General features: G+C 41.3%; 1 protein-coding gene across 9 annotated transcripts in view; it reads left to right on the top strand.

Moving 5' to 3' along the window:
• PCDH15 (protocadherin related 15) overlaps positions 1 to 26592 on the top strand; it is an 814794-nt gene that overhangs the window by 777047 nt on the left and 11155 nt on the right. For 5 of the 9 annotated variants that reach the window (XM_032445309.1, XM_032445312.1, XM_032445311.1 and 2 more), the window contains 4 exons: positions 10631 to 10807; positions 14251 to 14469; positions 16706 to 16714; positions 17146 to 17256. In XM_032445309.1, the coding sequence (XP_032301200.1) occupies positions 10631 to 10807; positions 14251 to 14469; positions 16706 to 16714; positions 17146 to 17256 (516 nt within the window). Of the gene's footprint in view, positions 1 to 10630; positions 10808 to 14250; positions 14470 to 16705; positions 16715 to 17145; positions 17257 to 21889; positions 24146 to 26592 lie in introns of those variants that run through there. The other 4 variants (XM_032445316.1, XM_032445314.1, XM_032445315.1 and 1 more) reach the window with 2 other exon arrangements.

The following is a 26592-nucleotide window of genomic DNA, read 5'->3' as shown; positions in this document are numbered from 1 at the left end:
TTCTTTGCTTGTATTCATGCCCACTTTGCAGACTCAAACTAGGCTCAGAGCTGGCTCTCAGGGTGCAGTGGAGCCTCCAAATACTGATGACAGAAGATACAGTGGTCAAAATATGGGATGTAAAATGGATAAAGCATGACTCCGGGAGGCTGAGGCAGTGTGTTCAGTGAGGGGTGATATGGCTTCAAGTGTGGTTTTATTTGGGTTATATAATTGTAAGCGAAAACAGAGTTTAGAAAATTTATTCTGGTAGAATCAATACCACTAACATTACATAAAAGTAATAATGAAAACTCTGTAATGGGGTGTTATTATTGAGCTGTATCGGGCATAGCATGTTGGGGGAGAGGAGGGCAGGTTATTGGAGTCATCAGTGCCTCACAGTTCAGGTGTGGTATTTTATCATACTCAGAAGCTAACGATAAAGCTTTGGGTAAAATAGGTTTTAATAGTGTTCATGCATGTCAGCAGCAGCTTCCAGGAGCCAGGTTTTCACTTCTACTGTCCTTGAAAAAAGACAGCATAATTTTCTATATGATGTGTCATTAGGCATGTAACAGTGAACTGGGCAGTATTGGAAAGCATATGCTACAGGTGGTTGCAAACATTTTGGCATCTCTGAGTTCAGTCAGTCAGTGATTAAAGGTATTTCTCAGATCCGTTCCAACCTGACTACTGTCATACCTTACCAACTCCATAGAAACTGACATAGCTTGAGGGTGATGATAGAATCGCTCACTGAAAAAGAAGTTTGTTGTCTAAATGGCCTTGTGTCTTCATGGGGGTAGGAAAAAATAGTCCATGGGTTCACTTCCAGGTGTTTAGGATGTGTTCTGTCTTTCAGTTTCTCTCTGATTGATGCTAACATCACTTGTTAGGTTGCTCAGGCAGTAGTATGTGATGACAGGGACTCCACTTCCTGGAGCTATGAATAATAGATAAGTGTGCTTGCTTAACACTAAAATCTTGCTTTCAGAAGGTGTCAAGTGTTGGTGTTGACTGGAGAGATGAAGAACAGCGTATCTTTTCTTGACGGTAATATGAAAAATTGGCCTCCGCTTTCTTAAGCCTTCAAGGTCACCACACCATGCTTTACTGTACACAGGTTCCTTTTGTGGCTTCCATTTTCTTGAGTGCAGAAGGCAAACACGTTCAGTCCTGTGGGTTTCTACACAATGTAGAGCAGATCATGCAACATTAATTTGGATTTAGGCTGTGTTTGAGGTCCTCCCAGTTCCAGACTGTCATGCAGCCAAAGGAGCTGCCAGCAAACTAGAGCTTTTCCAGAGGGCTGTTTGAAGATGGGGTAACACAAGCCTGCCTTGAAAGAAGAGTGTCAAGTGCATGACGTGTTGGGGCACTGAGACCGTGAGCGCTGAAACAGGCAGCATAGCAAGAGCAGCCAGTACTAATATCTTCTCAGCCTTTCTTCATCCCTGCAAAAATCTGCTTTTGTAACTGCTGGAACAGCTTGTTTCCAGCTCCCAGCAGGTCTCAGCGGTGTTCAGAGCCTACATTGTACTGTAGCCATCCCCTCAACACTTACCTCCTGGGCTCAGTGTCTGGCAAAGCCTGCCACGGTCTTGGAAAACAGCCTAGAGCAATGCTCCTCAGTCTGTGCTCCAAGAATTCCTTTCCTGACAGCTTAGAAATCTTCCAGAGCTGTTTCTTGCTGTTTGTAGTCCTTGTGCATGGAAGTCTCTGACAGATGTGTAAATACTTCACAGTGAGCAAAGCTTCTGAATGAGAATAAACATGAAATTTACAAAGCCAGCTTTTGAATGCTTAAAATTAGCTTGGGAATGTTTTACATCTGCAAACACCGTGAGACCGGGAAATGAAAATGGTGTAAGAATTTCACTTCTAAAGGTATGTTTTTAAACACAGCCTTTGCCAGAAGAGGTTATGTGAGCATTGTTTAAGGAGTGGTACATTGTTATTTGAAAATACTGATGGAGGTGGAAAGTTTCAAATGTTCTTCGGCATACGTATATGTGTCTTTTTCACATAGGTGGTGCATCACTTGCTAAATACATTCACATACATACATTCTGTGATTTGTTGTAACTGTAATAATAGGTATATGTAAAAAAAAAAGAATTCTTTTCCGCTATCTTAGTAAATAGTTTCATCTCAATCCACAAATTTCACTTTGTTTTTTCCAGTTCTCTCCCCAACCCTGCTGGGATGGGGGCAGTGGGCTGAGCCACCTGCCTGGTTAAGCCATAAGTCAGTGTAGCACCCAGTGTGGGGCTTCCAAGGGTTGACACAGCAGCAGATTTGACCAGAGCGTGTTAACACAGGGTGCTGTGGTAGTTTGATAATTGCTGGTCACGGTGTTAATTTTTTCCCTATTTATGGAGCTCTTTGAGAGTCTTCTCATGGAACTATATTGTGTAGCACCTTGCTTAATGCATATTTTTCCTGCTGTGTTGTTTGTCATCTCCGGGTTGGATTAATGTTTTTATTTTGTTATGCTGCATGGCTTTGGCCTGTACTGTGATAAAATTGGCAGCTGAGAAACTGCTGTTTTGTGTGTATTCAGCATTGCAGTAATCTTTGGGCTATGGAATCCATATTGTTGATGCTATCAGTAATTACACACTTTGCTTTGTCTTCTTGGGGAGCCCGGCTATGGAAGAAATAGGGGAGGACACTTTCTAGCAGTTCCTCAGCCTCCCTTTCACTTTTCCTTCTTTCCAAAGAGCCATTTACAACAGCTCTTGAGAATTCTGAATATCCGTGGGATGTTCAAACCGGTATATTCTTACTGCTGTGTGTCATGAATATCTTTCAGGTTATGTTTAAGATTGAACAACCATTGAAGTATATCACCCAGAGATCTGCCCTGATGCAGAGTAGTTCTGAGTAGCACTGGGTGTGGGATGTTATGGGCAGGTGCTTGGAGCACCGGGCACTCCCAGAGGTTTGGAACTTCAGCTGCAGAATCCTGAATCCAGTAGAATATTTGAAAAAGGTCTGCTGTTGCCCTGGCAATCCTAAAGAGGCACAAATCACTGCAGTGTGCTGGGGCCTGGCCCCCGCCTACCAAGTGCTGCTCAGCATCCTGCAGGGAAAGAGAATGCTTCTGGATCTGATGACAATACAGCGGTCCCTCCAACTGTGATGAGACTCTGCAGGAGCTCCAATTCCTGAAGCGTGTCCTATAGTTACTCCAAACATTGAGGCTGTCACTCCAGCCCTCTCAGCGAGCCCTGTGGTTGGTCCAGCTCCTGCAATGAGCTTTGAGGTTGCTTCAGCTGCTGTGATGGACCCTGAAGCTGCTCCAATGCTTGCGACAGATCTGCAGTTGCTCTGACCTTTTTTGACAGACCCTGCGGTTACTCTAACCCTTCTGATGGGTCCTGCAGGTGCCACAACCCTCACAACCAGTCTTGTGGTCACTCCAATCCCTGTGACAAGCCCCACAGCTCAACCGGGGAACCAACCAGTGCCAGTATCTGTTGTGCATGTAAGCAAGATGAAGAAATGTCTAAGAACATCAGAAGGTTTTGCAAAGAGAGAGGCTTATAAGTTTGGAAAAGAAAAAGAAGATGGAATGGGGCCGTCACAAGAGCAGAAGGAAGAGACCTGAACCACACAACTCTCACTTTGACTGAGATGCAAGATTTGTGAAAGGATTACAGCAATTGCCCAGATGTGCACATTTCCACCTGGCTTTCAGAGCTGAGTTGGTCGAGCCTATAGCCTGGACTTAGTGGGCAGTAAAGCCAAGCAGCTGGGATCTCTTTCTAGAGCAAGAGACACTGCAATGGAACAACAAGCAATTGGAAAAGGGACACAGTCTTTCATCCTATGGTGGCGACCTGTTGGCCACGAGGGAATGATATCCCTTCAAGGAAGACTTGGTATTTAACCCAGGCAAATGGACCACCATGGAGAAAGGTATCCAGTACTTGAGGGAACTAGCTGTGGTAGAGATGATATATGGAGTTAACTTGGATGATAATACCAACTCCCAAGATCCAGATAACATGATGCAGATGCAACCAGTGTGGCAGAGAGTTGTATACAATGCACCATCGCTGTATGCCAGCGTCCTGATAGGAAGGAGCTGGAAAGATGACAGAAGTCCAACAGTAAATGAAGTGGCTATGGCTACTTCGACAATATGAAGATGGTGTCTTGTCCTTCTTACAGGCCCGTGTCTCAGCTGTGGAGAAACTGTCCCAGGAGGTGCAGCAATTCAAAGATGATATGTCTTGCTCCCCACATGTGCAAACCAATATCTCAGCTATTAGAAGTAAGTGTTCCTCTGCTTGAGAGAGAGGATACACACCATGTACCATGCTGTGGTTTTACCTGCATGACCATGGAGAGGATATGAGGAAGTGGGATGGAAAACCCACCTTGGCCCTACAGGCACAGGTACATGAGTTGCAAGGGAAAACAGTCACAAGAGAGAGTCCTTCCAGGAAAATGGCAGCTCCAGTTTCCAGCGGGCAGTTCTCCAGACAGAGAAGATGGTCTGATCTTATTTCTGAGGTTGACAATGAACCTTTTGGTTCTCATACAACTAGGGATGAGTTAAGCCACAATGCAGATGGTGCATTAATTTATGAAATGAGAACATTCAGTATAATTCATTAACATAAAAAAGACTATCATTAGAAAAATTGGCCACACCAGAGGTTATTCAGCTCTTTTTTTTTTGGCACTTTTTATGCCAGTGGATTGCTGTTAAATATTAAGCTTTGAGAATATACCATTAACCACCAATTGCAAGACAATGAGGATTTTGTATGTTAGAAAAGCACATAGTTGATCGTTGTGGAAATTATAGCAATCTCTCCCTTCCCTTGATAAATAAGTAAATAAATAAGTGAATAGATAAGAGGTGATTTTAAACAACTTTGGAGAGCAAGTTACATCAGATTCTCCCCAGCCGCCTGTAACATTCACTAGAGAGTGGTTACAAGCTATTAGGAAATACATAATTCAGAACGTTAGTGCTGGAAAGTCTTACGCAGCACAGCCTGAGAAGTGCGTTGGTTAATGGTCCAAGAAATACACCACAGAAGAAAAGATTTAAAACATCACTCTACTTGGCATAGCAGTTTTCACTTTTTGAGAGATAAAACAAGTATGTCTTCAGCTGGCATTTCTGATGGTGTCATGATTCCTAGCCATAATTCAGTAAGCACCTCAGTTTTCGACCAGCTGCTTTAATTTCATGAACAAGATTTCCATATCCTGTGGACTACACATCAATGTCAGCTTTGCCATTTCTTTCACCCACTTCAATTATGATGGTTCAGATAGGCCTATTTGTGTCTGCTGAAGGTGACAGAAAATGGTGTGAGGCTTAGAAGAAAATTCATGTACATGCTTCTTTCCTTCAGGATTCTGGGTGAAAGCAGTAGTAGTAAGGGACACATTTCTTTACATATGGCAGTGTTGCTCTGCAAGCTTACTTGCTGGGCAACTAGAACAAGTTGACCAACTTTGCTGTCAGATCAGGTAGGTTTTTGACTTTCATATTACTGCAACAGCTCTAGATAAGGTCAGCTGTGCTGCATGACCAGGGGCATCTGTTTCTCATCCAATAGGTGTTAGAAATACTGTGTGCATTCTCTTCCTTTGAATGCACAATACATGGGGAAGATGGCCTTCAGGTGGAATAATGGGGGGGTGGAGTTGCTCACTGAGGTCTTCTGTGAAATACTCTGTTGATACTCCTCCCAAAAGGCTGTTTTAAGCCCTGCAAAATGGGGATTGTGTTGCTTGGGGAAATTTTGTTTCTCAAGTTCAGTGGGGTGAAAAGTGAGCGTGGAATGAAAGGAGGTTGATTTCCATCCATATGGAGAAGATCTCCATCTTGGTGGTAATAGAGTCATTCTCAGGGAACAGTGTGATGGAATCACCTTATTCTGAGAAATGTGTAGATACAACAATGGCTAATTGGTTTACAATTTAGTAGCAATTGTATGATAACCATATCTAGACACTAAACCCTTGGCACTGCTATATCCAGAGATTTCCATTGTCTTCTGATTTTTTCAGCGTGGTCTTGGTGGTGGTTTTGTATTTTGACTTCATTAAAGATAAGTGACAGCATGGCCTGCATGTATGTCTCTGCAAAGGCAAGCTTTTCAGAATGCTTGTACTGGTAATATCAGGGCTTTTTTGAGCCTGTCTTCTGTCTGCGTTGCTCTGAGGAGCATTTTTCCCCCTCCTGGAGTGGAGTGCTGAGGAGCTGCTAGTTGAGTTCAGAATTCCCAGCCCTTTGGCCAATTTCTCTGCTGTTTTTCCTTTCACTTCTCTGTACTGAGTTGTTTCACGTTAAAGTAAATTGCAAAAATAGTAAATAATGAAAATAGTTAGACATTTCCCTCTAAGTGACCACATTATGTTTCATATCCACACTACGATTCTCAATTTGACTGCTTGTAGAATGACACCATGTAGCTGTTGCAGTGTAGGCTGGTTAACAGGGCTCAGTCCTTTTCTTAGGTGATCTTTGTTCCCACTGTGATCATGGTTTATTAATTAATAAGGCCACGTTTAGTAAATTAGATGATAAAGACAGGGGCTTACTCAACTTTAGCTTCTCTGTGTAATACTGTCTGCTGGGATGCGCCAGTTCATCAGTCTCCTTTCTCCTCCTCTCCATAATATCAACTGTTCTTTTAATGCATTTTCTCTGAAGCACTGTGATGCAGTGCTTGACTTTGCAGATGAATCTGCGACTTCCCACTTTGTTTTGAAATTGCGTGCTATGCTGGGATCTGGAGATAGGTCCTCAGGTCGAAGTGAGGGTGTCTGTCTTACTGTCTGGGTGAGTGTAACGTAATGTTCCTCTGCAGCTGGGGAAACTGATGCTGAAACAAAATGCTGGAGCTCGCGTAGGGTTTTTGGAGGACAGGATTATGCATGATGAGCACAAGAGGAGAAAAAACCTGAAGTAATCTGTAAGAAGGCAAATTTCCTTTATGTTGAGCAATAACCCAATGTGCCTTTATAGGATTAAGCTAACTAGGTATAAAGACATTATCTCTTGGTTGTTTTCTAAATAATTTAATATTGTTACATGCAGAGTAAATTGGCTCAGTGGTGCTCCTTCCTGCCTAGGTACATGCTTTGTATCTAATTTGTGTTATGCCTGATAGAATAGCAGAAATAATCTTTGTCAAAAGATTTTTGCAAAGAAGCAGCGTTCTCAGGCTCAAAAGAAACCTCATTTCCAGCTTCTTTACTTTGCATAACAGCACAAGCTGACTGCTCTGTGCTCTGCTTTGCTGCCACATTTACTTAGACCTTCAAATCCCAAGAGTTTAGATTTGTATTGCTAAGAAATTGTGTGGAGCCTGAATTTTCAGTCAGAGGTTACACAGAGTATATGGTCTTCAGTGCTTAGAGCTCAGAGTCCACAATGCCAGCTATGTCAGAGTCCTGACGGAAATATGACCATATTTGAGTTCCTTGAATATTTCAGGCCGTACTGTGTCCTCGGTGACAGTGAAAATCCTCTTGTCCTTCCTTTCAGTCCGTAGGCCTTGGTGATGGGAATTTGAGTGGCAGAAGTAATGAAGATGAACAGGGAGAAACTTGCAGTATAGCTGCAGAGCTAAATGGAGTTAGAGCAGTAGAAAGGCATCATTGCCACTTAATTTTAGGTTCTACCGCTCATGCACACCACTGCAGAGAGGCAATTGCAATTCTCACTGCATTAACAAGGAATAGGTGAGTTTTAATCATACTTCAATTACTAAATGCAACAGAACTGCACGTGCTGTTGTAACTTAAACCATTAGAAAACTGTCCTTCTGACAAGCACTGGATGGAGCTGGCCACCTAGTCAGGTTTGTTGGTATGCAAGTTGAGGTGAATGACTTACAAAACAACTTCACTGGGAGCTGCCCTGTCTTTAAGTGCAGCCTCTAATTGCTGCTTTTCTGTCCTCAATGTGTTTGTTATGTATTTCGGCCTAAACGCGCAGTTTGTGTGTTTCAGATGAAATCGTCGTGAAGCTCCACCACTCTGTGGTGTGCCTTGTGATGCCAGTTAAAGCCAACAGCTGCAACGTGCCTAAGTCTGATAGCAGTCTGCTCTTTGTTCTCCAATTTGAATTATTAAAAGCTTTTCTCACTGGCAATGAATTCCAGCAGAAGCCATGCCAGGAATTTCTGAGAGGGAATTTTATTACTGAGCTCTTCCAGAAGTGACCCAACATTAGAACCATCCAACTTTACAGGGCGAAATAATAGTCGTGTGCAAGGAAGCAATGGCAAACTCCCCTGCAGTCACAAAAGAGGATTGTATACTAATGAGGGAAGCAGACCTCATACAGACTTGGTCTTTGTGAATCCGTGTGCAAAACACCATTCTAAAGTCAGCTTATGGTTTAATCCCTCGTACTCACGTTTAGGGATTTGTTCTGTCAAGATTTACCTGGCAGAGCTATTATTCAGGTGGCTGTGACAGGTTAGTGCCCTGCCTGCCAGCTGCACGTGTGCTGGAGGCGGAGATGGGAAGAGTTTACCATATCTGTGAACTGCAGGCGTGCAGCAGGGCATTGGTCAGCCAGCACTGTGCCAGCCTGTCTGCTTCTTGCTGCTTCTGTTTTCACTACGAAGATGGCTCTGCATTAACAGTGTGTGTTCATCATGGAGAGAGAAGAGGACCTGCGTCTGACAGTCGTTCAGAATCTTGGGATTGGTCTTCCTCTGCACCCTAGAGCATGCATCTTTGGTGCATCAGGCAGTGTGCTCCCTCTCATCCCCTCGCTCTTGCATCCTCAATAAGCTGTTGCATTTTGATGTAATATTTCTATCACATAAATTAGCCTGGAAAACACTGCACATCCTCAATAACTCATAATTCTAATGGAATGAAGAGACTTCCAGCTTCTCTAATTTATTTCTACCTATTTTTTGCCATGTATCCAGTATTGATGATATTTGATTTTAAGCCCCTGTTTATATAACTCTCTGTGGGCTGTACTTCTCAGCCCCAGTTTGCAAACCTCCCCACATCAGCAGGTCAGCATGCAAGGTTGATTTTCCCATTTCCTTTGGGATTAATTCTGCCTGTGCCCAATAGCTGTGGATAAAGCTCTCCTGATATCACTGTCTAAACAGCTTTCCATTCTCCTCCTGGCTCCAGCTATTCTTGCTGCATTTTGGCTCCCCACCATCTCTCCTGTCCGCCTCAGCTGGTCATGATGGAAGCACCAGTTCTGCTTGTTGCATACAGAACTTGAAGCATGTACATCTGAGCTGCGATATCATTGCATCTCCTCCTAGTTGGATAAGCAGTGGAGCAGTTACACAGGAGCAATCTGCTACAGGAGCTCAGCAGGTTTCACAGGCCCCATCGGAGTAGCTGATCAGACAAGTTGGAAGGAAATAATGCGTATGCTTTAACTACAGTAAGATACTGCCCTTTGTAAAACTGCTCATTAGATCAGCAGTGAGTTACAAGCATAACTTCCCTATAAAATCCCGCATCTGAGGCTCAGGTGTGCTTGCTGTCTGTGCAGAAACTTGTCAGGTGCTCAGAGATGTCCTTGCACCACTGACATTTTGCTTCTGCAGATGCACCACAGCATGACCACATCTGATTTCTTTTTTGGAGGGATGTTCTGCAGACATCCGTTCTCATTTTGCCTTTCTGAATATTGTAGGAATAAGATCACGTTTTGTGAATAACCCCATAAGCAATTCTTCACTGGAAGCTGCAGAAAAATGTGACATTTTGAATGCAGAACAAAGTCTGCCAAAGCACATAGTGAGGTGTTTCTGGACAGTGAGTAGTCAGAAACAGAAAGAGAAAACAAAAAGGAATTATCTTCAATAATAGTGTGCTGCATCATCAAGAACAAATGACAATTAAAATGAAGGAGAAAAAAAAGGATTTTTATCCAATAGGTTTTATGTCCTTGGAATTGTGTTGTTCTTTTGTATTGTCAAGCTGTTATACATATCTGCAGTGTGCCTTTCTGCACTCTGGCAGGTTGTAATTAAAACCTTCTCTTTGCAAAGAGGACGTATTTGTTTTGGTTTATTGTTGTTCTGTCCTTGTGATGCTGGGCATAGCTGCCTCCAAATTCTGCCAGCTTATCTCCCTATCTTTCTTCTGCTTGCTAAACTTTTGCAATAGATTATATTCTTTTCTGTAGTAAACCTGTCAACCCGGTATTCCAACTTTCTTCCAGCTATAAGACTTGTTTGTGCCTTCCAGAGTAGCAGATATTCTGGCACCTGATACGCCATGCTGTGTTCGAGGACCAGATGAAACATCCCACAGGAAGCAGTTGAAATTGTTGTTTCTGGGTGTGACAGTTTATTGTACACACGCTGTGTGAGGCTGAAGAGCTCTGAAATCATACGGCTTAATAAAAAGATGGCAGGGTGGTGTTTTTGGGGGTGAAATATACCAATGGTGTTTCCCACGAGCCGTTTAAAACTCAACTGATGTCATAAGTAGAGAGTGGTGGACTTAAGGACGCTGTTTCTTGTGACCTCTCCTAACACTGCTAAGCTTTCCCCAAGAGTTGAGCATTCAAAAAGTTATTATTGTAGTGGAGCTTTTAAAATCAAGTGCTCTAGAAGTTACCATCCAAGTCAGTGGTTATTGTCTCATGGTATCTCCTTCGTGTCACCTTTAGGATTCTGGAACGCTACGTCCAAGATCAGATTCCTGGTGCGACTGTTGTGGTGGAGTCCATTGGCGCACGGAGGTTTGGGGATGGATACTCCGAAGAGGATTATACCAAGTCGGACCTCATGGTCTACGCAATTGACCCACAAACAAATAGAGCTATAATGAGGAACGAACTTTTTAAGTAAGTATATTGTCATTCTTTTCATGCTTCTAGGGACTGTTTCAAAGCCTTGTTGGTCTGTTAGTAAATGGTTTGACACAACAGGAACAGAAAAAGTCCTTTGAATAAACCAATGCTCAGTGCCTACTTCTGCAGTGCGTACAGCTTGAGATCTGTTGCCATGAAGTGATCAACTGTGTGTTTGTTTGAGGGTTCTGCATGTGTATCAATACAAGAAAAACGCTAATCAAAGTCTTCTCTAAAGCGGACTCTTTTTGTTTCTCTTGCACTTTTGTGTTTGCTTTTTATCTCAGTGAAAACTAGACCAGACTGCTCAGTGATGGCATAAAGCAGCTCCTCAGTCAGCAGCTTATAAAGCAAATGGCTGTAAGCTATCTCAGTGGACTGTGATTGAAAAAGGGCTTGTTCTCTCAAGCTCTTAATTTAGTACAGATGAATTATAGCGTACTAAAGCTCTGCATACATTCAGAGTTTATAGGTTGGAAAAGATGACTGTGATCAGTCTGACCTGGTATAATAGAGACCATAGGAATTCCCAGAATTAATTCTGCTTTGAGCACGTCTTTCAGCAAAGGAACTGCTCAAGAAAATCCGACAACTATGACCTTTGTGGTGTTATTGCAGAGGTAATTATTTTTACTGTCCAAAACTGCAGCTTTTTTGCCTTTAAAAAAAAAAATCATCTGGATTCAAACACTGAATTTTATTACAACTGAGAGTGCCAGACTGAAGCACCCAGTTGGTGCTTTTAATTTCTCGTTCTACCAAAACCAAAGCTTATGATCACATCGTCCTCATCATTTTTTCTTGACAGGTTCCTCGTGTTCTGCACTCTGAAACACATTTTACCTTTTTTTTATCTCTTATGGTTTTCTCTGGACTATCTCCAGTCTCCCAGCATCTCAGTCACACAGCCTTTTTTGGTCTTGGGAGCAATTTGTCATCCTTCTCCCCTTTTGGGTATCAAGGTTCTTCCAATCTTAACTAGTTGGCAGTATGGCTGCGATGGGAACCGAATAGGGTCAAAGATCAATTGTGTGGTGCTTCCCAAGTTCTGTATAGAACATCTGTGACCCTGACAATAGTTGGAAGTCCTGTGAATTCCTAGCAACTTTGGAAAGCACTCTGTGGATCCCCTGGTTTTTACACATAGAGTTTGTTCAAGTCCACGGGGAGAATATTTTCCTCTTACAGACCACCTCTGGGAGAAAATGTCTCCTCCATCATTTTGATGCCCATTGGAAAAGTAGAAAAGTCTTTTTAGGGATGTTTGTGCATCCACAGATCACAGGAAATAAAGCAGTGCTACAGCAGTGCTACTGGGAACGGATTGCCAGGAACCGCAGTCATCCTTCTGCCAACCAGGAATCTGCTCAGGATTATAGCAGGAAACAGATTAATCAGTGAAAGCTTCAATCAAAACAACAGGGTGTGTTGGGAGAGAGGTTGCATAGTTTAGACATTGTTGATATAACAGCTGCCCTGTGTTCCTAATTGCCAGCCAGGAAAAATCTCAGTCTCTCTGCTAATTTTCCCCTGTCCTGTACTTTGTAAGACTGATAAACAGTGAGAGATTCATCCTTTACCTTAGGACTGCTACAGCATCTTTATTAACCAGGAATCTGTCTTGTTAGGCTGAAAAATGTCTGAATAGCAACTACACTTGGATATCGTCTCCCTCTTTGTCAAACCCCTAAAAGACTTTGTGGCCACTTAGATAATACTGCAGACTCTTCTTTTTTCTCTTTCAGATGAAAGGGTGTTTGATTTATTAGAGCATAAAAAAAGTGGAATTCAGAAAATTTTCCCTGCCTACATTAAGTAGAAAACGTCCATCGTTAGAAATAAAATGCTTACCCTGTCTGAATCCTTCTGCACTGTGTGTCATGGTTCGTGATGGAGTTAATGTGCACTGTTGAGTTACGAACCTGGTAAAATAGGGTTTGTCAAGAAAATGCTAACAGAATTTTTAAGAGAGGCTGTTAAAACCTTGCAGAGATTTAATGCTGTCCTAGCTGAAATGCTGTGCTTGGCCAACAAGGGCTTGTATAGCATGCACCACTGACATCTAGTGTACAGCAAAAGAGTTAGAGCTCTTTTCTTACTCCTTTTGTAAACTGTCATGGCAGATCTTCAGGGTGTGAATAGAAACTTTTGCTGCATTACCCAAAAAATACTTTGTGGAAGAAGCCCCAGCATTAGTGTTAGAAGAACATAGTAGTACAAAGGGAAACTGTTCTTCAGGATGCCTTGGTTTGCTGCTGTAGGATTGTGGGTGTGTGAGTAGCTGAGGCTCCTCTTTGAGCCTGGCATCATAAAATGTACTTACAGTTCTGCTATAGCTCAGAGCCAGATGGATCCTCTTCATCCTGATGGGGGTCCCTCTCTGTGAACTTTATGGCTGGAGTTTAAGGGAACTACTTGGCAGCTTATGAAATAGCCGACCCTCATTTCCAATGTGATTCAAGAATTTTTGTTGTTCTTTGGAAATGGCAGTCTGCTGTGAAGAACTCCCAAAGCAAACTTTGTTAGTGAAGATACTGGTTTGGTTTGGTTTGGTTTGGTTGGTTTGGTTTGGTTTGGTTTGGTTTGGTTTGGTTTGGTTTGGTTTGGTTTGGTTTGGTTTGGTTTGGTTTGGTTTGTTAGTGGCAAATTTCAACTGGCAATTACCAGATCAGACAGATGTCTTCCACCACATTTGCTCTTTCATGGACTTTGCTAGCCTTGATAACTATGCTCTTCAAGCTCCTTTCCTAGGTGGTGCACTAAATCTGAAGTTAAACAGAAGACGAACATTGCTGTAGTTTGCAGGCAGTGACAAAACCTCCTGGTTAGCTAATCCCTGAGATTTCATCTTTGTGCCTATAGGACTACTTCATACCAGATGTACTGATAGACGTACGAATATTGTTTTGTTCCTGTAATTACTAATTTTAGACAAGATTGTTCTGGTATTTGACCATTTGTATCTGGTCAAAAGGGAACAAAATGGATGGATCACTCGCCAAAAAAAAAAAAAAAAAATGCCCTAAGAAGCTGAGGGAAGTTCTTTCAAAATTAACTGCCTTTAGATTAGCATCAAGTTGAATTTGGGTCTTGAGGGATGTGAGCACGAGGGTTAGTTAATCCTCCGCAACAAAGCACTAATGAAAAAAGCACAAGGCAACCTTTACCGTGCTATTCTACGGCATGAATGACATTTTGCCCCTAGAAATGAGAATAAGCTTCAGCTCACCTCTCCTTTTCAGTGTTTAAACTGTGTTCTGACTTTAAATACATTGGAGTTATCGCTGACAAAGAGATTATGGGGAATTACAAAGATTCTTAAGCACGTAAAGAAGAGGTATGTGCCTTATCAGAGCTGAGTTATTAGCCTAGCTACACAGTAACTCAAATACGGTTAATGACCTTGTCTCTCATAGTTTTCTGTTTTGGCACTGAAGGTTCCTCGATGGCAAACTGCTGGATATCAATAAAGAGTTTCAGCCGTACCTGGGACAGGGGGGACGCATCCTGGAGATCCGCACCCCGGACGTGGTAGCAAATGTCAAGAAGCAGGCACAAGCTGTGGGCTACACAGAAGGTGCATTACTGGCTCTGGCCGTCATTATCATCCTGTGCTGTATGCCAGCTATTTTAATAGTCATGGTCAGCTACAGACAGTAAGTACTCTTACTCCCTCTTGTGGTACCAAAGTTGTAGTAAGGATGCTACATTTCTTAGCTGCAGCACTGAAAGATTTCCTTTATTACCAGTCTACATGCAGGAAGATATATTCAGCATCCCTTGTGTCACAGTAGTTGGTTAAAGCTTGGTGAGGGTTTGCATGGGAAGAAAAGGCACGGGAAGTGTCTTGCTGTACTTCTGAAGTTGTGGTCAGTATCTGTTTCAGAAGACACTGTGAAACACAAAACCAAAAGCCAGGCATTTGAAATGCAAGTGTAGGTTTAGATTCCATGCCAAACAGACAGACAAGGAGTGCTGGCTCAGTAAGTGAATCCAGTATCAGATTGTGTAGCTCAGACAAAAGGAGAGGAGGACTTAACTGTGTTATTATTTAAATCCTAAAATATTCATGGTTGTGTTTTTTTTCCCAAGCTGTGTGCTTCTTAATTGCAAACCCTTAATGAAGAATTGATTTTATGCCATTTTAACACTATCCAAATCAACATAACCAGAAAGAACCTGCTTGATATTTCCATTAGTCCTTCATAGACATAGGGTTTTAAGTAATTGAGATAATAAGCTAATTAAAGGACTGAGATCACTAATGAGTTCATGTGAAATGGACAACTTCAGGTCCACTAAAATTTATTTAGCTTCTCGTGAAATATTTCTTATTCCACATGCAAGCTCAAAGCAAAGGATGGTGGATCATTCCAAAATCAAAACATAAATAATTAGATGCATCTTCTCCAGAGATGAGCTGGATTAAGCTTTTGCATACATCAGTCTGTATCACCGTGTCCTTCTCTCTCCATTTTAAAAGTGGTGAATGACCTCCTCTCCTCTCCTCTCCTCTCCTCTCCTCTCCTCTCCTTACCTCACATCTCTTCGTTCCTCTCCTCTTTCTTCTCACCTTCCCTCCCCTCTCCCCTCCCCCCATGGGATGGCAGCATAACTCGGAACTGCTTTACATCTACCAAACTCATATGTAAAATCTGCATCTGGTGAAATACTGCTGAAGCAGTTCAGTAATTTCTTTGTTACTGATTTTATTATCCAAGTTGCCTGTTTTCTTAAGAGAGCTAATAGCAATATTTTTCCTCACCGCTGGTTGTTGAGGAGCTTTGAGGAATCTTTCTATCTTCATTTCATGAAAAACCACATTTTAATTGTCTAGAAGTCTGATTTGGAGCTGGATTTATAGCAGACCAACCTAACAGCACTATACTTTTATGAAAAGTATATCACTGAATAGGACAAATTAGGATATAAAGGCAATTTAGTGTTAGTAGATTCCATAAGCTAGCCTAAGCCATATGGTCATTAAAGCCTTTTCCTCCTTTATGAAAGGCACTTTGGTATTTTTCCTGATAACAGTCTGGCAGAGTAGATGCTCCGCTCTGCCACTGAGTGTGGAAATGATAGTGGGATAAAATAACTGTCACACTCATAGCACATGCAATGGAAATGATGAGATTTTGTCACCGTTAACACTTTTTATGTGCTATAGGTCCATTTTTCAGTGCTTACCAGACCAGCGATCATGTTAGCATACAGTGAATTCATTTTACTTACTAAATCTTGTAAAAATACTAGTTAAATTACATGAGTTATCTTCTATGTGGAAAATTACTGCTGTCAAACTGTGGCTCAGGGCCTACATTTATGGCTTTTGTAAACAAGCCTGAAACTCGTTATTCCTTGGTGTTAAATAGTGCCTTTGAAATAGACTATTCAGTGTGCCACCAGAAGGTAGGCACATCAGTTATATAATATTCAAACAATGCTGCCTTCTAAATAGAAACTAAAAACAATGCTCCTTTCCTACTGAAGACATTTTCTGTCACGTGTAAAAGTGAGAAAGAGTTATAAAAACTCAACCCCAGTAGTCTACCTGATGAAGGAATACCACAGTATCCTCTTTTCTGTCTGTGTGCATGGAAAGGATTTGGTTTCTGTAAGCCCAAAGCAGTTCTCCCCACTGTAATTCATGCTTATGCTGACTGCAGAATTGCTCCAAGAGTATTGCAAATAGCAGCTAAACACTGTTCAGCTCTGGAAATTATGGTTCTTTAAACATGTCATTAATTCTCTAATTTTATGTATGGAATAATTAAGTAGCATCTAGTTTATCACTCCGATTAGTTTCACTGTGTAGGACAATTGCTTGCAAACGGAATTAATTTAACCTTCCATTTTCTCTCTTCATCTTTTTCTTGCATAACAAAACAGATTCAAAGAGTAAGTATTTATTTCCTGCTTTGTGTCTAATAGTTTGAATAGGAATGCTGACAGCTTGCCAATCTTAGTTTTTGAGAAAGGTGTCTTGAATTCAGTGCAACTCGCTTCCTTCACTCCGGTTTTGTCCTGACCATCACGTGTGGTAGGGTGTTTCAGGGCTATTTGTGAGGCTACGCACCGTGTTTTATTAATGCATGCTAACACAGTAAATAATACTGTCATCCACGATATAACCTGTTTCCCACTGAGGACAAAAAAAGGGTTTCCCTGTGTAGTATTCCTCAAACAAGTAAGTGCACATCAGACTGGAGTGCAAATGAGAAAGCATGGGCTTCTTTTTCTAGATATATCTAGAAAAATTCTCAGCTTCTGTTAGGTTTCAGAGTGCTTCTAATGAGTCTGTTTCTCCACCCCTACCCGGCTTACCAAAGGCGACAGGCTGAGTGTGCTAAGACTGCAAGAATCCAGATGGCCCTACCAGCAGGCAAACCAGCAAGCACTGCTGCCAATAACCTCTATGAAGAGCTTGGTGACAGCACCATGTAAGTACTCCTTGCCATACATCAACATGGTAATGACCGAAGCCATGATTCACTTCACAGACATATTGCTTGGAGGAATCTTTCCTTTGTGAAGGGATGCTTTTCCAGCTGCTTGGGGTTCTCACACATCTGGTAAAATGAATAGAAGGACTCAGTAAGGAGATTGAGGGAAAAAAATAAACCTGCTAATAGGGATTTCTCTTAGCACACAGGGGAATTTCTAACAGGTATTAATTTGGCAAGAAGTGAAGCATAACCAGGCGTGGGTTTTTTTTGAGAGCAGCTGCCATTGCTGTCAGGGTGAGCCTGGATGGCTTCTTCATAGAAACCCATGCCAACCTTTTCCAATGGTGCCGAGTAAGCACATCAAGTAAAATTGCTGCTCCAAAAAACCCCATTTGCTGTAGTATAAAATATCCTATTTGGTAAAGCTTTTTATTTTTATTTTCTTGCTATTTTGTTTTAACATCGAAACCATTTGAAACTGAAATACAAAGGAACTACCAGTGTAGAGGAACCGCTGGCAGTGCAGTGGATGCATCTTTTACCTATTACATGCTCATAATACGGTGATATTGCAGAGATGCCTACCTTTTCATGCTTCTGTAAATCTTAAGTTTATGGACTCCAACAGCAATTTAACTTTCAGTAAGGAAATATTACAGTGGAGAAGAGCCAATTAATATTTGTATTATCATAAAGGAGTATTGCTGATAACCTCACTGCTCTTATTCATCTGTGTTTATGTTATAAAAACAAAAATCACTGAAGAGCATAGCAATAATGTTTGGAGGCAGAGAGATGGAGCTACTGGTTGAAGTGAAGACTGCCAGCTTCTGTATTTTCTGTCATAATTTGTTTAGCTCCAAGTGTTGAAATGATAAAGGTGCTGTGATTGATTTGATTGAATGTTAAGGAGGTGTGACGAGGCATATAACTGCTGCTTGAACTCTTAGTCATCTGAAAGCAGTCTCTCAGTTTGAAATGAGCTTTTGCTTCTTGGTTTTTTGTTTTTTTTTTCCTGAGCTTGAGCTTTTATACATGGAGACAGAAACTATACTAGAAGCAAGAACTGCTTCTCATAAATGCTGGATTCCCTCTTTACACCTTTTGCCTCTGTGAAATGTTATGGCTTGAGCAGAAAGGGAGCAAATAATCTCATATCTGAAAGTGAGAACTTCTGGTTGTGAACCAAATAAGATCACATCTGTACACTTAAATATGCTGTGAAATAGAGAATAGAATTCCTGTTTCTTTTGTGTTTACTAAACACGTGCTGAAACTAATGAGTGAGTTCTGCTTGTTTCAACAGCAGTGATAAAACGCTGATAATCAGCAGGGACTGGATGTCCCAATGGTTGTCTCTGCTTTTTGTTTGCCTTCTGCTAAGCCCCAACCAAGCCTCATTGTGCTGGGTTATTTTACCTGCAGAGATCATCTTGTGTTTCAGTACTGAAACACACACGTGTCAATTTATAGATATGCAGCATTGATTTTGAGACTTAGAAATAGTTTTCATAGCACTGAAGTAAGATGGTGTATTTGGAATCCCTTCTTCCTGATGGCTTTGCATACAGCTGTTATCCATTACGTTGAGGAACTGATCAAACATCTGCTAAGAAAAATCTTTTATAATTAAGTAAACGCTCTTAGGAGTTTAAAGAAGTCAATAATACAATACAAACAAGAATGATTTTATTTATTTATTGCTGACAGTTATTTGGTTTTAAGGCACATATAGGTATAACCTAGGAAATTATTCCTTAGGGAGTATCTTTAATTAACTTTTTACTTGAATTTTGGTAAAATCTGTCTTGCCTTCAGTTGTCTTCAGAGTCATCCTTCATTTGCAGCAGTGCCTTGTGTCTTGTTTTCTTAATTTGGTGTTTATAGCAAATGAAATGGAACCAAGCTCATTAGTTTTAAATCTGCCTTGTCTCATAATTTTCGTTTTCCTCTGTCTGGACACATAGGCATCAGTAAGTAAGCTCATTTCATTGTCTTAATATTCATAGCTACTAGAAATGCTAGTTTTCCTTTCCTTACTTCCCATAAAACCTTGCAGTCCGAAACTCATTTTTTATTTGTCCATTGATCAAGTACAGGAAAGACATTTACTGTGAAGTTCCAATACCTGTGTGCCTCTTCATCCCTTTCGTAGGAAGTAGGGGTGAAATATGATTGCTGAACTTGAAAGGTATTATTTCTAAAGCCAAACAGTCACGCCAGCTTAAATAAATAAAGTCCGGAGTGCGTGCACAAAGATTTGCTCTCGCTTCATGGACTTAAGATGTAATTGGATGCAAGCAAAATCTTTTAGTCTGATGTTTGTAATTCCTCACAAGGTGTGTGCTTGTCTTTCAATTTACGGAGATAAGCATTCTGGGGAGCTGATGTTTTCATTGATTAAAATACCTGTACATAAACAGAAGGTGATTTCAGGATAATCTCATAAGTGAGAAGGCTCAGGTGAAGCGAGGAAGGAGCTGAGAAGCTTTTGAAATAATCCGTTCCAGTAGCATAAAGGTTATGTCATCCTGCATGAGCTTTCTACTGGAGGGCTTCCTTCAAGTTCAGAATCGTTTATTTCACTCATCTGTGAATAGATGGAGGATGCTTGACCAATCTCACAGCACGCTGTTTGAGAATGAAGAATTAGCTTATTATTAGCATGAAATCAATTATTTTTCATCCAGATGTACACTTGAACAGCTATCTACAGTTTATGATTATATTCTGTCCAAAGGCAGAATGATTTTTGGAGAATTGCGGAGCTTGGGGAAAAGTTTGTGCTATGCACTAGTATAACTCTCCATGGTTTTGCTGGGTGCTGTTCATTTACAGTGAATGGGAGAAGTGAGCCCCTCCCTCAGGTATCTTCCTAATGGGACAATCTGACCAAGAGGTCTAATAATAACCTCTTCTTCCAACATTCATGCAGAAATGGAAAGTGTTGTAACTTTTCTATTACACATTCTTTTCAGAGGTTAACAGAATACGACCCAAATCTTAGTGAATGTGGGGCTTTTTAACTCCAGTTCTGTTGAGACAGCTCAGAGTCCCTAAAAAAATAGTTTCAGTGGTATTTTGAATGGCTTTTTTTGTGGGTATCATTAGTCTCATGATATACTTTAGCCACAGTTACTTAAGAAAAGGTGAAGGTTTTTCACTGTGGCATTGAACAACACAAGGAGTAACAGCAAAGCATCTTACCTAATGGCAAAAGTAGTGAAGCTGCAAACAGATTCTACACAGGCGGTAAGGTAATCTTTACACCCACTCAGCCACCGTGTCCACTTACACTGTCATATTTTCCCCACTGTCTGTCCTGAAGATACATTTAGAATTTCCCAGAGAGCTTACAGAGTAGGTGTCCTTTGTAAGGCCATTTTCTTACTTCCCTATGCTAGATAGGGATCTGTTTGGTTACAATTAATCTTTATATGGTAGCAATGGAAACGCATTTTGAGTCACTTTGACAAGGGGAATCATCTGTTAGGCAGTACATGGGTTTCATTTTATCTGGAGCTGGCCAGTGTCTTCAGTTTTTCACACATCAAGGGGGAAATAAGTTTATATTCAGCCCCAGGTACGGGTTACTTAAAGCAGGCCTCTGAGGGCACTCTTTTCTAGCGGACAAACTGAGGATGCTGATATTGATATACTGCTCATCTTAAAACTTGCTCATAAGTTTGTGGTATTGGAAGTATTTGGGGAAGGCAGGTTAAAGAGGCACTCCAGGGTGCTAGACAGGTTCTGGGAAACAGTGAGGCATTGTACTTTTGGAGTGGAAATTAAATGTAGTCAAATTACAGGTGTTTTTCACACGGATTAACACAGTGCAGAGATGAAATTTATACATATACTGATACCTCTGCATCAATACAGGTATTGTGAAAACAAGACTGAATGCTTGTCCTGACAATTCTTTAAAAATCAGTCTCAGAAGAATGGTCAGGAGTGCAGCACATATATATGCTGACTGGCTCCAGCTCCTTTTGGCTTACACCTTACAGCTCTGAGCTTCGGTTGAGCCTGGGGGCACTTCTGACTTCTCCTGTGGCCACGGTTTCAGGCTCATGTTGGCTTGGAGGACAGTTCTAATTCTGTGAATGACCTATAGGCACTCTTTAAAAGATAGCTCAGGCACACTTACAGACCGCTTAATCATACACACTTCTATACAATAGCAAAGGGGTGACACGCAATTATTATAGAATAGGCTTACCTTAAAAATTCCCTTGAATATACTCTGTTGGCTCTGTGCTGTATGGCACAGTGACACTGCCATGTCAGTGGTGGAAACAAACGTGCTCATAGAGCAACTGCATAGAAATACCAGGTTGCACTGATGATTTGCATCACTGTACAGACAGGGTACAATACTGACCTTGATACTTCCAAAATCTAAGATTTTAATAACTCCTCCACTGCAAGTCCTTCCTCCCAAATGAAGATATGAAAAGTAAATGTCTTGCCCAGTAGTCTAGTATTTCTTTTCTGTTGTATAGCTGTAGTTTGCTGGAAGTAATGTTATGGCTGTGATTCATATAATAAGTTATTTTTTTCTCTCTCATAAAAATCTGTGTCCATGCATGTTTCCTTACATGTGATTATCTTCTTTTCTTTCAAGTCTTTTTCTTCTCTACCATTTCCAACAAAGCAGGGGAAAAAAGTCAGTCTTAGAAGAAGGAGATCGGCAGAGAGTTATAAGCAGCTTTGCTTCCCGTGCTATTGAGGCTCACAAGCAATCTAATATCAATGGATCATTGAACAATAACCTCCCCAAATCTTCAAGTAACATTACTTTCTTATCTGATGAGAATCCACTAACTACTCAAAACCCATTGTATGTGGAAGGTGTCACTCAGAGTCCTGCTGCTGCTGGGTTACTGCGAAAAAGAAGCGATGCCCTAGATACTCTTTCTCCTATGCAGTTAGTCTTGAGAGATGCCTCTTTGGGAGGCAGTCACCGTGCGTGGACAGTACCAGCTCACGTTACTAAGAGACACGCACCTGGTTCTCTGAGCAGGCCGGTTATCATGGACCCCATTCAATGGCAACAGGAAAGACTCAAAGCAGAGAATGAAGGAACTGAAAATGGGCACAGCGGAGCTGATATTAGCAGTCCGCTATTTCAAAAAATAAGTGGCCCAACGTTAACTGTAAAAGAGAAGGCGAGACAATTTGAGCAGCAGGCTTTGCAGGAAATGAAGCAAGTGAAGTCTCCCGATGTCAAATCCACCCGTTCACCAACACACAGCATCTGTTTGCAAGAAAGAGATAATGTGCTAGAGCAATCTCCCAAAAGTGCGGTTGCTTCTCCTTGCCTTCACTCTTCTCCTCTGTCCTCTCCAACACCTTGTGAAGTAGTTGAGCCGGAGCACTCTGCGGTCCCCTCTGTAATCATCACTCACCATGACTGTCCTGAAGAACTTTCTCCTCCGCCAACTCGCAAGCCAACTCCTCCATCTTTTAGGATAAAGAAACCCATTTGCCAAAGTTTCCTAGCTCCTCAAACCAAAGGAGAAGTTACAGAAAACATTCCAGACCCACCTAAAACTCCCCCACCCCCTCCTCCTCTACTGCCTCCTCCGCCTCCATCTCCTCCTCTTTTGCCACCCCATCCTCCAACTCTGCCCCCTGCTTCTATTCCTTCTTCTTCATCTCTTCCTAGTGCCCAACGCCTTTCCCCTGCAATGCATTCAAAATCCCCTGCCAGACAGCCAGCTGTCCCATCACCGGCCACAGTGCCAGAGCCGCCTCCCCGTAGGGAGCTGAAAGGTATTCTTAAAAACATTCAGAACTTAGCAGCGATTGAAAAGTCTGTGGCCAACATGTACAGCCAAATAGACAAAAACCATGTTCTGCCCAAGCACGTTTCTAAGCTCAAACCAGTCGCAACGCCAGAGCTGCCGACTCCCGAGGCTGCAGCTGAAGGCAACCAGCAGAACGGCAACTTGAGCTGTGTTGTGGAGGAGCTTGAGAAACGCTTTCCATCTCAGTCGACAGCACTGTAATGTTTTCAGTTCAGTGTTCTCTGCATGTAACGTTTTGAGCGCAAGGACTCTAATGCAGCACGTGGTATCTGCCACAGACTCTAGAAATGCAGAATTTTTCTGTTTCCCTGCTGTCTATTACTACTCCCTACCTAATCCTGAAATTGAAAGACTTGGTCTTACCTGTTGACTCAGAAATTTGTAATGTGTCATTTTACACGTTGTTTTCTCAGCACTGCATCAATGATGTTGTTTCTTAAGTCTGTTTACCTAAAAGCCTCGGGGAGAGCTGTCCATCTGTTCAGAAGGTCCAGCCAAAGGTGGCAGAGGGCTTGATAACTGCTATACATTAAGCTGCCCTCGCTGTGGGTCATACCAGTAAGCAGAGTGATTTTCCTGTAGCAGTAATGGGAATTCCTTGCTTTGCACATAAGACGAACTATTTGGGAGGAGTATAATAGTCAAATATTGGACTTCAAAGAAAGCGAGTACCGGTAGCAAGTGGGCTCAGCGATAGTGAGACCGAGTTGTTACAGTAATACATCTTTGTATTCCATGGGAGATGGCACAGTGCTCTGCTATGCTGGCATGCTTTCTTTTAGCTCACATTTGCATTTCCCAAGTCTGAAGAAGGGTATTCTGTTGACCTGTCACTAAACTCAGCTGTTTTCCTTTGTGTCACTTGCATCATGCCTTCCATTGCATTTTTTACATTGTAACTGCATGTTTAATGTTTTTATTTTGTAAATGATTTCATGTACAGAGAGTTGTTGTTTTTATTTTGCATGTTCATGTTATTGACGTCTCTTTTTAACTTTCACGCTGCGAACTTCACAGCTAAGACAACTTGCTCTTCTTAAAACGTAATAAAGTCACTCTAATTAGTGTCACCAAGTGAAGATTTCTCAAGTACTTGCAAAAAGTCCTGTAATTTACTTACTGTCTTTTTTGCTCACAGTCATCTAGTAACACTTTTACATTAAATTTGTGAATTTTACTAAATTAGCTTGTCCTTTGAAACACATGGTAAGTAAAAGTAATTCAGGCATTTAAATGAACGTTAGGTTGGTTCAACTTGTGAGTTTCATTTCCTTCTTTGCCAAAGTGGATCACAGTGGATCAACTCTTACATCACTGATCCGCATTTAAGTATCCATCTCCTACTTCACATCCTTAATGGATACCTTTGTGATGCTCATCTCATCAACTACTGAAGCAGTGGATAAATGCAGCCTAGTTTTGCAGTGCGCAGTGTCACGCAGTAGATCCGCAGATGTTTATTAATTCAGAAGGTAAACTTCAAGGATTTTATTCCGCTACAATTATTTGTGGCATTCCTTAGGCAGAAAGGTCGGACATCACACCAAAGCTCCTCTTTAAATGTTTGTTTTCATCCATTCAGTCTTAGAAGAGCCTGCTGGGGTCACTGTAATCTGCTCTTCGCTAATGAGGAACACCTACTTTCTCTCATTCTTGAAGCCCTTATTAATTTGAAGAGTTTATGAAACCTAATTTATTATTGTCTGCAATTGAAGCAACTGTGGTTCTCCTGCTGATTTCTTGAATAGCCTTTATTGAATGAAAAATAAATAAAATACATATAATTATATTAGACTGGGAAAGAATGATACCAACAGCTTGTACTTTAACCCATGCCAGGGAAGTTCCATCCCATAGTCTGAACGCTGCTGCTGTTCTGCTGCACTATGAGTTGCTATGGACAGTATGCTACTTGACAAAAAGTTGACCATATATAAGCTTATACCCCTCCTTGAGATGTCAGATTTGGTTAATCACAGACAGTTGTGATCCTTGACAGAACTCTGGTCCTTCTATCAACAGTATGGCTGGGGAGAGTTCCAAGCAGGGACAGAGGTTGCTTCTGCAGAGAACTCTTCTTCCCTTCTTCTTCCCTTTGAACTGTTTGTACATCTGAAATCAAACAGTAACGTTAATGCTTACCTCCCTTTCAGATTCATCTTCTCTTCAGGTTCAAGTTATAAACTGTGGGAAACCTCCATTTTAAAACTCAGAGCAAATTGATAAGCACTTGCTTCCACTGATTAGTAGCTGCAGTATTGGAGTTTTATGATTAATTCTTATAGGTGAAAATAGATAAAAAGTATGAAATGGCAGAAGCATGGTGGGATGTCAGTAATTGGGGAAATTGTTGCTTTAGGCAAACCACAGTTCCATTAACACAGCGCAGCGTTGCAGCGCAATGCGTTAGCAGCGCAGTCCTATGAAAGGCTGCCACCTTTCTACATGTAAATCCACTCCTGTTTCATCTCTCTCATTAAATCCCATGGATGCGCAGTAGCTGGTGTGTTATCCTACAACATCACAGGTGTAGCATTCTTGCTTTCTCTCAGACTGACTGCCATGAAGTCTTGACTGCTCATGTTTATCCAGAAGCAATTCCTCCCTCAGTGGAGGGGCACTGTAAGTTCCTTCCTGGAAACAAATGATGTCATTCTGACATTTGCTTTTTAGTCAGTGTAGTTCCTTGTGCTGTATTGAGTAAACGGACTTTTTTTTTTTCTTTTTTTTTTTTTTCCTAATCCTGGACACAAGAAATTATAAATAAGTGAAATGTCAGCAATTCTGTGATGATAATTCAAAGAAAGTTAAATTACAACTGAATTATAAATCCTTATATTAAAACTTTAATCTGCAATATAGTGACTACTTGAGAGCAATTAAGATGAATAGGTTTGTTTACCCCCTGTGCAACACAAAATCTTTTTCTGGAGATTGCTGTAGGTGATGTGAAAGCTAAATACAGTGTCGCTCAAGCGGGCTTTGAGAAGTCACATCTCATCTTGTGATCTTCATTGCGGTTGTTCTTCAGTTTCATATCATATGGGCGACAACGTTAATTTAATGCTGATAATAAATTCCATGTGTTGAATATTAATAGGAAACTTTAGAGATAACAGTAAAGAATAATAAGGACTCATACTCTGTTCTTTTTCATTTGCTCAAGTGTAATTAATGGATTCCCCAAGACTGTTGCCTGTGCAGTATGTTTAGTTCAGCAAACTTTTGAACATTCATTCTTCCCTTCTTAAAAATGATAATAATTTAAAACAACAACAATGATACAAAGGCTTAAATTGCCATTTGCCATTCTTAATCATTTTAATTTTCTGGCTCAAAATGTGAAGATACAGACCTCGATAGATATGAGTGCATTTGTCATGCAGATGAATGGCGGCAAGAAAATGAACTCAAATGAGCAAAGAAATTTCCAGAGATCAACAGCACAAAGCCAGTGGCGCAATAATCATAGATAGCACAAATAATACCACTCACCCCCCCGCTGAGCAAGTGTTAG

This window comes from Coturnix japonica, chromosome 6 (assembly GCF_001577835.2).
Source record: "Coturnix japonica isolate 7356 chromosome 6, Coturnix japonica 2.1, whole genome shotgun sequence".
NCBI classification, from domain to species: Eukaryota; Metazoa; Chordata; class Aves; order Galliformes; family Phasianidae; genus Coturnix; species Coturnix japonica.
Note: the sequence above shows the minus strand (reverse complement) of the source record. Positions and strands in the feature narration are given on the sequence as shown.